General features: G+C 47.2%; 1 protein-coding gene across 1 annotated transcript; it reads right to left on the reverse strand.

The window, feature by feature from the left end:
- Positions 1-9,770: 9,770 nt before the first annotated feature.
- LOC123125825 (uncharacterized) lies at positions 9,771-11,026 on the reverse strand. Its single transcript, XM_044546274.1, has 3 exons — positions 10,804-11,026; positions 10,573-10,712; positions 9,771-10,472 (listed from the first exon to the last, which is right to left on the reverse strand). Exons 1-3 carry the CDS (start codon positions 10,844-10,846, stop codon positions 9,960-9,962), a joined length of 696 nt encoding a protein of 231 aa, XP_044402209.1. The 5' UTR covers positions 10,847-11,026; the 3' UTR covers positions 9,771-9,959.
- Positions 11,027-11,256: the final 230 nt, after the last annotated feature.

Here is an 11,256-nt window from a genome sequence, read left to right on the forward strand (position 1 = left end):
TTATATTATGATTCAAATAATGTTACGTTTGTGGTACTGTGAATTGAAGAATTGAATTACACATAAGAGAAAACACTTCCTCATACATTCACTCGAATTACAAACCTGTTTCCTGTAATAACAGAATTAGGCCAGCCAATAAAAGGTTTGGCCAACCAATAAAATTCAATTGGATATATGCAAGTACCTAGAGAGATTCATCAAGAAATGTGGTCTAAATGTTCCATTATATATGCGTGTTCTTTCCAGTGTATGTCCATCCTCTTACATGTCAGACTGTTATAACTGAGATGTGGTCCGGCGGTTTATTCTCATACGTCTTTTTGGCATCTTTGTCGGGCGATTTTTTGGCAGTTTATTCTATCTGTTCGTAAGTGTTTGATAGCTCTGTGTACTTCATCCCATTTGTGCAGTATATTCTGCCTTACCACTTCAGCTTGGTAACTTGTGCAGAGATGTTATTATGTGGGATCAGAAGACTGGACGATCCAGAGGGTCCGGTTTTGTATCTTTTAGGAATCAGCAGGTAGTGTTACCATGGCAACTTAAAACATTAGTCTGGACTCAGAACTAAGGTTGAGTTTATTTGAACTACTATATTCATCATCTTCCCTTGTTATTTATTGATAGAATGCACAAACTGCCATAAATGAATTGACGGTGCACTCCCTGTTGCTTATTGCTAGCTATGTCTGGAGTTAACAAATAAGCTTCATTGATGTGATGATAATGTATGTTTGCTTTTCTTGTGTTCAGGAAAGTGGCTTGGGAACCACCAATCCCCCTCTCTGTGTTTTTAGGTTCATCGCAGTTGAGTGATTTTAATGTGGTGTTATTTTGGTTATGAATGTTCTTTCCTGATGTACATGAATGGCACTTTTCTGGTTTGGCAATGATTAATTTGTTGGGTCTCTTGATTTATAAGATGTATATGAATGTGATTTAAAAGAGCCATGACAAAGATTTTCTAGGAGCTGCTATTTTTGTTGCTATCCTAGAGTTGTGTTATATTTTTAATCACTAATGCTTGTTTGTGCTGTTAGAACGTTAACAATTACGGCAGCATGATTAGTGCGCACAATAACGCCTCAAGAGGCGCCACCAGGTGGCGCCCCAACCACTAGTGCCTAACAAACATGTCCCTTTATCTTTCCATTGTGTCCTCCTCTATATGTCTCCTGAACATAAAGGGTACCACCACTTTAACCTCACCATCAATGGGAAGAGGATTTCCCCACTTCTCTCTGCCACACTTCCCATATTCGGGTATGAAGGCACGAAGGGTCCATGTTTGGGCCACTGACTCCCATAGTTTATCACCCTAGCCCCTAGGTTATCCTTGATGCATGTCAGCTTTACAAGTACATACAGTGGCGGATCCAGGCCCCAGGCAGCCAGGGCCTCGACCTGGGGCGTGGCTAGCCGTCATTTTGTTGGCTATAGCTATAGCTACAGTGTTCTGCACTGTTTGACACTGTACATACGTTGTTTGCCTGGGGCGTCACTTTAACCTGGGACCGCTACTAAGTACATACACATTAGAGTAATGTCCTAGAGCAACCATTATGAGAGAAGTGTCTAGAACTATGGCTTCTGGCTTCGTAATTGGGAGTTGTTGCTACTGTTTGTTGTAAATGTTCATACACATATGTAACTCTTTCTATGTATGCATATTATAGTTTATGTAAATTTTCAGAAATTCTTTGTATTCCTTTAAAAATTGTAAACAGTCACTAGAGACGGGCACACTCATTGAGCTCGTCATTGATTTTCATAATAGTGATGGGCGGGGCAGGCGTCAGTACTGATTGGTTACAAGTGGGCGGCGCCCCGCTCATCGCCGATGTGCTATCACTAAAACCCATTTGTAGTAGTAGTCAGACCGCATGGATGTCTAGATATCATGTGCACGTGCGAACGTGCACACCTTTCTCTTAAAAGCTTACTGATAATACTGTCAAACTCACAAATAACAAAGTCCAATAATATCCTTGTCAATGCCCTATTGTAGCAACAAGGACACACTATGGATATCATATATAAACCTCCCTTCAAAAAAAGATATTATACGTAAACCTTTAGCAACTATCATATCTAATTTGCTAGAGCATAAGCTACCTTCCCTGATGTGAGGACCGACAATGTGACGCAGTCACGTAGTCGGTCGACAACAAGTAGGCGGTGGCGAGGCAAGGTGGTGGATAATCAACTGATTAGACAAATGGCGACATAGCAATGGAGAGCGTGATTGATCAAGCACGAGGCGAAAAGGGGTAGTCTGGTGCAAGGAAGCCAAAATGCAAGTGTCGTGCATGAAGAGTTTACGACTAAACGATGACGATGCCAAATTTCGACGGCGGCTTGCGATTTATTGTGGGCACATGTGTGAAACACACCACTAGCTCTGCTACTTGGGAGCTGTTGTGTATCGCTCATGCGCTTCTCTCTACATGGGCCTGGCCAAACGAGCAAAAGCTAGCGCTACTTCGAGAGTGCCAATGAGTTTATTTATTTTTTGATTTGTACTTTGCTTTTTCATTACTGTCATGTTTTATTTTAATTCTAAAAATATTCATGAATGTGAATAAATTTTCATGAATTTTAAAAACATTCATGAATTTTAAAAAAAGTTTGGGAATTCTTCATGAATTTGAAAAAGAAATAAAAAAATGTTCGCTAATTCAAGAAATATCATGTATAAAAAACGTTGATGTATAAAAAAATTGTTCAAACATTTATGAATTTAAAAATGATTCCTGAATTAAAAAGTGAAAAGTAAAGTAAAAAAAGAAGAAAAAAGAAAAAGCAGAATAAACACATCATTTACTGACAACAAAGGACAGAAAGATATAAAATAAAGCTGGTGTAGAAAATAGAATAAAATAAAACAAATAAAAAACAGTTTTGCTAAAGCACATCTTGATGTGCTCTAAGTATTGCACGTGTAAGTCCTATGTCATTGATTTTACGCTAAGATTCGTGCAAGAATTTTTTTTGTATTTTTTCTTTTTCTTTCTAGCTTGATTGAGTTATTTAGATGTGCAATAACTAAGGCACATCTAGATTTTTTTTAGGGTAACTAGGGAATTTATTCAAGGTTCAAAGCCGGAGCGATACAGGCAATGTCTGGTAAGGTCCCTAGCCACAAACGGCGACCAGAGGGAAACGCTGAAGCCGTCTTAGCAATGGCGTGAGCTTCCAAGTTTGCTTCCCTACACTCATAACGAAAACTAATGTTTACAAAGTCATTCATAGACTCCTTTATTTCATCTATAACCAAAGAATATGAAGATAGTGTCCTCCCATGGATATTCGGCACTACTTGCATGCAATCTGAGGCTATGATCGCATGTGTGACGTTTAAGTCTCGCGCCAGAGCAAGAGCCTCGCTACATGCATGTGCTTCAAGACTTGTTGGATCGACCAGGCCTTCAATGGTGACTGCTGATGCGCCCAAATAGTTGCCATCTTTGTCCCTGCAAATCACTGCAGCCGGCCCTGTCTTGCCGTTGCGGGATATGGCCCCGTCAACATTAATTTTTACTACATCGGCGCCCAGTGCGATCCACTTATGAACTCGCTGCATAGGAGCTCTAGTATTGGATGCTGGCTTCAAAGCTGTAGCTATATTCAGGTCCTCCAAATAACGATTTATAAAACACATAGTAGACAGAGGGCTTTGATATTCATCATCATGTATGGCTCTTCTTCTCGCCCACCAAATAGCCCACATTGATATAAGAACCTTCGCTAGATCATTCTGGTTCATTGTTTCAAACAACCAGAAAAGCCACAACCTTGCGTCTTCCAACCTTTCGACAATCTCCTCGTCTCCCAAGGCCCACACGCATCGCGCCATCCGGCACTCGAAAAGGGAGTGCCTCCATGAGTCAGACTCTGCGCCGCATATGGAGCACGCCAGAGTGGTTGCCATCTTCCATTGGTGCCGCGTTGCTCCTGTAGGTAAGGACATATGTGAAAGTCGCCAAACGAAAACCCTTACCTTGGACGGGACCTTTGTCTTCCAAAGGAGCGACCAAGACTTCTTCTCCTGTATCAAGTTCGAGTGTCCCGCCCTATGCTCCAACCAGTCTTCTCTTTGGTGTTTGATACCACTTATCATCCTGTAGGCCGGTCGAACGGAGAAAGAGCCCCTCCGCTCATAGTGCCGTGCCCAAAAGTCTGGCTGCACCCTTGTACTCAAAGGAATGTTTAAGATCACGTCCACATCAGGCGCAATGAAGTGCTCATTAATTACTTGTCTGTTCCACGAATGTGTCACAGGATCAATCAGCTCGGAGACCATTTGTGGTGGGTTTGGTGTGATAGGGCAGATCGGTCTGAGCTTATAGTCTCGTGGTAGCCAATTGTCGGTCCAAATATGGGTTTCTGCACCTGTCCCGATTCTCCTTATAATTCCCAGTTCCAGAATATCTCTCCCTTCCAATATAGACCTCCAAACTTGGGATGGGTGGGCCCCTAATGTTGCTTGCAGGATGTCCGTATTGGGATAATATCTGGCCTTCAAAACCCTAGCACTTAGGGTGTCCGGCTCCTGAAGCAATATCCACACTTGCCTTGCCAGCAAAGCAAGATTAAAAAGTTCAATGTCCCGGAACCCCATGCCTCCCATGTGCTTTGGCTTGCACATAGTTCTCCAAGATACCCATGCCGGCTTCCTCTGGCCTCCCTTGCTACCCCACCAAAATTTCTGGAGTAGCCCGTTGATGTGTTCACACAGCCCACGTGGAAGTTTGAAACATGCCATAGAGTAGGTTGGAAACGACTGGGCAACAGATTTTATCAGTACCTCCTTCCCACCAGCAGACAGACACTTTTCCATCCAACCCTGAATATGTTTCCAAATTCTATCTTTCAAGTATCTAAAACATCCCTCTTTTGCTTTCCCAACATCAGTTGGTAGACCCAAATATTTTTCCAACAAAGCCTCATTGTGCACATCAAGTAGGTTTTTAAGTTCCATTCTAACTTGCTCCGGGACCCCTTTGCTAAAATAAATAGAGGACTTGTCGGTATTTATGCGTTGTCCGGACGCATCACAATAAATTTTCAGAATGTCCCTTACCCTTCCTGCTGTGACACTTGTTGCATCAAAGAACAAGAGACTATCATCCGCGAACAGTAGGTGATTTACAGAAGGTGCCATGGGAGCAACCTGGATGCCTCCCACTCCACTGTCCTGCGCTTTAAGCAAACAAGATAGACCTTCTATTGCAAGCAGAAATAAGTAGGGAGAGACCGGATCTCCCTGTCGCAGTCCTCTAGATGGTGTAAACTCCTCCATGCTGCCACCATTAAAAAGAACTGAAAATGAAACAGACGAGACGCACCACATAACAGTGTCAGTAAAGCGAGGGCTGATTCCCAACTTGAGCATCACTTCCTTCAAATAAGCCCACTCTAATCTGTCATATGCCTTCATCATGTCTAACTTAAGTGCACAATATCTATTGCCCTTAACTCTCCTTGTTTTCATATAGTGCAAGCACTCATACGCCGTAATGAAGTTATCCGTGATTAGCCGGCCAGGGACAAACGCGGACTGCTCCACAGAAATTACCTCAGGGAGAATAGATTTCAGCCTGTTCGCTAAGACCTTCGATGCTATCTTGTAGACCACATTGCAAAGGCTTATAGGCCGAAACTGTCCTAACATTTTTGGACTTGCTATCTTGGGAATAAGAACGATGAACGTGCGTTTTATATCCTCCGGTGAGTCATCTCCATTGAGCAATCTAATGATCATACCTGTCACCTCCTCTCTACAGAGCTCCCGATGCCTCTGAAAAAAGTGCGCTGGAAAACCATCTGACCCCGGTGCTTTTGTTGGGAACATTTGAAATAGAGCGTTTTTAACTTCTTCATTGGTGTAAGGAGCATTAAGACGAACATTCATATCCGCACCAACTCGAGCCGGTATGTGAGAGAGAACCTCTTCCATCCCAATAGTTCCCTCTGAAGTGTACAAGTTTTCATAAAAGTTGCTAGCCATACTAGCCAACTCTCTCGGATCGTTACAAACTGTACCATCTTGACGCTGTAATTCAGTTATTGTATTTTTTTTGCTCTTCTCGCACTTGCTTTTTTCTGGAAATATTGGGTGTTATTATCTCCTTCAGAAAGCCACTTGACTTGAGATCGTTGCCTCATCATGATCTCTTCTCTGTACGAAAGCTCTACAATCCTGTCCTGGACTCTTTTCTCTTCTGCACCCGGTCCAACCCTCAAAGGGTCAGCTCTAAGCTCAGCTAATTGTTGACGCAGCTCTCGCAACTCCTTGCGGACCGAGCCGAAGGTTGTGCGTACCCAATGTTTCAGTGCCGTAGCTACCGTAGTCATTTTTGCTGCTAGTTCGGCCACTGTAGTCGCCGGCTGATCCTTCTGCCAAGCCTGGTCAACCGTGCTACTAAAGGTTTTCTCCTGCTCCCACATACACTAATAGCGGAAAGGTTTTTTCAAAGCTACTCTCAGATTACCCGCTTCTAGCTCATTGAGAAGGAGGATGGGGCTGTGATCTGATTTCGTTGCAGTGAGGTGTTCCAACGACGCAAAGGGAAACATCGAGGACCAGCTTGGAGTAGCTAAAGCTCGGTCCAGCCGGACCCTGCAATAATCCCCTCTAACTATCCTCTTTTCAAACGTCCAATCCAGGCCCTTATAGCCAATATCCGCCAATTCACAAACATCAACTGCTTCCCGGAATCCAGCTATTTGAGAGCTATCACGCTCGTTTGGCCCATTTGCTCCTCAGGCCTTAGGATCTCATTAAAATCACCTATGCACACCCATGGTAAAGTGTTTTCACCCTTCAGGATCTTCATCGTATCCCAGGTTTTGTACCTCATACTCCTGCTTGCAGCCCCGTAAAAACATGAGAGCCTCCACAACCCCTTGCATGGTTCATTCACCACTGAGTCTATATGATACTGAGAAAAAGTTTTTATTTCAAGATTGATAGTGTTCTTCCAATACAAGCAAAGACCTCCACTACGACCACTACTATCCACACCAAAACTATTACCGAAACCTAAACTACCAGCCAAACCTTCCACCCGATACTTCGCAATTTGAGTTTCCACAATACAAAGCACCACCGGCGCACAAGCCTCCACGAGATCGCGGAGCTCACGGACTGTCGCGGGGTCGCCAATCCCGCGACAGTTCCAGCATAGAGTCCTCATTGAGCTCGGCGGCTCTCCTCAAGGGAGGCCGCCTGACCAGTGGTATCCATATCTTCCACCACATTCTCTCCGTCCTGCCTTCTCCTTTTCACGATAGGCTCCTTTTCTGGGGTAGATCCCCCCCCCCCCCCCGCGCTTGTGCTCCCAGACCCATTCTCCACAGCAAAACTGTATCAGCTACCTTGCCCGCCAAGTTGGGTAGATCCTGCCCACGAACGCTAACAATGCCATCAGCTGAGACTAACCTCTTACGCGCAGACTTGTGATTTTCCGTGGGGTTCTGGCCATACTCAGCTTCTTCGGCATAAAAAGCATCAACGGGGGCTCCCCTCCCTGCAGCCGCACCTCCTCCTCTCCCTTGTCGACCCCCTCTAGCTCCTCTTCCTCTTGTACTGCCTCCTAAACCTCCTCCCTCCCTACCTGCTCTACCCTCCATGCCAGCCCTCACCCCTTCGTTGCTCGACAACAGCGAATCCCCCCATTCACATGACTCGGGCTCGTGAATACCATCGCCACACTCCTCCACCGTATGCCCAATCAGACCACAAAAATAGCAGAACACTGGCAACTTGACGTAAAACACGGGATACCTCTTGCTCTTTTTGATTGTGATTGGCACGAAACGCACCAAAGGCTTATTGATATCCACATAGACTCTGACCCTTAAAGTGCTTGCCGGATTAATTTTGCCCTGATTAATTTTGCCCTCGTTCACAACCACAGTAAACGGTGGTTCCCCCATCTTAGCTGCCACCTTCTCTGCAAGTTCCTTCTTCGCCATAAGCCCATCCGGCAAACCCTGCACCCTTGCCCATAACGGAATCTTATTTAACTTGTACTCATTCACATCGGTGAAACCATCGTACTCCTGTATGATAATTGGCGCAGCATTGCGAAAAAGCCACGGGCCTCCTTCCATGATTCTCTTCAATCGCCGAGACAGTGGCACTGCACCATGAAAAGGTTCGGGCCCTTAATGTTGAAAGTTACTCCTTGTGCTGACGACCACGCGTTCCTCATCTGCCTCAGGAGCGCAGCGTGGCTGAACGGCTTGGTTGTGTAAACCCTAAAGAGCCCAAGCCAGCGGACTCCTTTGATCAGCTCCTCAACCTCGCCGGACAGGTCCAGATCATCTTCTTCTTCCCCATGTAGCCGCAACCCTGCAAACTGGTCTTCCAGATCCGCCTCTGGGCCATACGACTCCCAAACTTCCTCCTCCCCGAGATTCTCCTCCTCCTCTCCTGAAGCACCAGCAGCCCTCCTGTGATCCGTCTCCCTCCTCACGTCCTGCGATCCCCCATGTGGTCCATCTGTATCTCCTACTCCCGCTACTCCCATCTGGACTACTTCCCCCTTCCCCAACTCCCTCCTAACTCCCGAAGCCTCTGGTAGACTCGCCATGCAGATGGATCTCCGATGGCGGAACAAGGTTACGATCTCAGCCACCGGATGGAACCCGCCGCCGCGATAGTTTTACGTGGACTCCGAGCGTCGCCGCCGGAGGAAAAGTGGAACCCTAGATCGCCTAGGGGAGTCAGGCTGCAGATGTGCTTTAGACAAAAGCTTCCCAAAACCGAGCGTAAAGTTCCAAAACCAGAGGGAGGACCTGCCAAAACCGTGCAAAGGCTTCCTGCACTGCAGCTAATGAGCTGGCCCATGTGAAGCGTCATTGTGGGTGATTCTTTCGATATGTATGGCAAATTGGCAATAAACAAACAACAAGCCTAATAGGTAACGTTAAAGAACTTCCATCACGAGCATTATTGTACAACTTTGAAATGTACTACTCCCTCTGATCGATATTAATAGAACATTATACTAAACGAACGTCAATTAATATGGATAGGTGGGAGTACATCATTAGTAGTACATAATATCAGGACAAAACTTTATGTATATTGCATAAATTATTAGAAGAATCCACTCTATAGCACTTGCTTCGAAAATCTAGATATCGGGTGATGTTATATCGCCATTCGCCAAACTCCTGGGTTTAGAAATCATGATACATATATAGTTGTAAAAAATAAAATGAGCAATCGTTCGGTTTAACAGAAACTGAATCTGGCAAACAAATGAGGCAACACTAAAGAGTCAGGAAACAACAAAATATTACTAGCGAATTAACCTATTCTCTTCCCAAATCGTCATTTACTGATGACAAAGGACAGAAAGATGGAGTATAAAAGAAAATAACCACCGAACCATCTATTATATTTACTAGCATACTATTAGGATTTGAACTGATCATCAGTCTTGCATAATAAAATGTAATCTCAAACTGAATCAGTACCAAGGGAGAAGCCGTGGAGTCCTCATTTGGCTAAACTGAAAGTGAACCAGCCAGACACTTGAGGCAAAATCAAAGAGTAGGGAAGGAGCCAAAGATAACTAATGAGATAAAATGTCAGAGCACTGACAAAGGAAACAAGCACAAATATATGGTGTCACTGATCCACTGACCACTGTATCACAAGAATCATCACTACTCAAAGCAGCATCTCTGTCAAAACAGAGCAAGCAGAGAAGGCTCCCAGAGTTCAGAACACATTCTCACTCACACTGATTGGAGCGACGAGATATGATATGAGCTAGTTGGGCTCTGGCGGCGGCGGGCCGTTGAGGTGGCAAACCCTGCACGCCCTGTTGCCGGTGCCGGAGGGGTGGCCGCAAGCCGGGCAGATCGGTCCCGAGCCGACGGCCGAGCTCGAGGTGGAACTGGAAGGAGGCCTAATGGCCGCAGCCCGGTAATGCTGCTCACTGGCAGGGAGTGCCCCCCCCAGGCGCACCCGCGTAGCTGGGGACTGGACTTGGAAGCACGTGGCCGCTCTGCGCGTGCTGCGGAGGCGCGTCGCCGGCGACGAAGAAAGAGTTGTAGCAAACCTCGCACAAGGGCAACGTGCCCAAAACCCCCATGGTTGGCTCTAGGCAACCACAGCACCAGTCAGCACTTGATGCCCTTGTCAGTGGGCCGACGGCAACCCGTGCCAGCCCCGCGTAAGAAGGCTGGCGAAGGTCGAGTTGGCGCTGGTGATCAATGGCGATGCCCTGACCCTGCGTCGCGCCGCCGTAGCTGGGGACTGGATGCGGAGGCACGTAGCGGATCTCCGGGTGCTGCTGAACCACGTTGCTGGTGACGGGATTGTTGTAGCAATCCACGCACAATGGCACCAAGCCCCAAAGCCCGATCGTGGGCCTCTTGCAAAGAGTGCACACTGGAGCCAGGGGACTGATCGGAGCACCTGGCGCTGAAGAGATCGCCGAAGAAGGCTGCGGACCAATGCGAAGATCCAAGAAGAAATCAATGAGTTCATGGCGGCATGACAAGCCCGAATAACGAATGAACGGAAAATAATGCATAGCCAATTACCCCGCCACCGCCGGAGTGGCCGCGCGGTTGCCCTGTTCCTGTCTGGCTGGGGCCGGCGACATGGTTCTGGGTCTGGCCGGAGAGCGAACCATGGCCGGTCGGCGCGTGGCCCTGGTTGCTGAAGGACGGACGCCCACCGGCTGCAACAGAGACCAAGAAATCGAACTCCGGCGTCAGCGAAGAACCAAGAACCGCACCTAAATCTAGCGCTTTTCTTGGGAGGGAAGCCACCTGGATTGCGCAGCGGCGGCCGGAGCATCCCCTGAGATGGCATCTGTGGCGCCCTCCTATGCGGCTGCGACCCGCTCCCGACCCCGCGAGCAGCTGCAAGGGACGAAGCAATGGGATATTACAATCCAAGAAGCGACATGATCGACCCGAGAACGAAGGAGGAAGGGCGCGCTGGCTCGTATGCTTTGATCTCTTGGCCACCCACCTCCACCGAACTGGGAACAGCCGAAGCCGTAGCCTGAAGTCACCGCCAACAGCCACGCCATCGCCGGCGAAGTCCCGGCAACGCCGTCGCCGGCTGCATTCGCCGTCGGCCCTGCTGTCTGGCCCGATCTACCGGCAAGGTCGTCGCCGGCTGTTGGCTCCGTCCGCGCAGCAGCCCGATGCCTTGTCCCGGTAATGTCGTCGCCGGCCTTCCGCTTGCGCGCCATCTCCCCTCAGTGGAACAGCTTC

The sequence above is a fragment of the Triticum aestivum genome, chromosome 5D (assembly GCF_018294505.1).
Source record: "Triticum aestivum cultivar Chinese Spring chromosome 5D, IWGSC CS RefSeq v2.1, whole genome shotgun sequence".
Lineage (NCBI taxonomy): Eukaryota > Viridiplantae > Streptophyta > Magnoliopsida > Poales > Poaceae > Triticum > Triticum aestivum.

Excerpts from the sequence above, each read along its gene's own strand:
- LOC123125825 (XM_044546274.1), bottom strand. The coding sequence starts at position 10,846 with ATGCCATCTCAGGGGATGCTCCGGCCGCCGCTGCGCAATCCAG. Across the intron at positions 10,713-10,803 it reads GCCGCCGCTGCGCAATCCAG|CCGGTGGGCGTCCGTCCTTC; the intron begins GTGGCTTCCCTC and ends TCTCTGTTGCAG. Across the intron at positions 10,473-10,572 it reads GCCACTCCGGCGGTGGCGGG|CCTTCTTCGGCGATCTCTTC; the intron begins GTAATTGGCTAT and ends ATTGGTCCGCAG.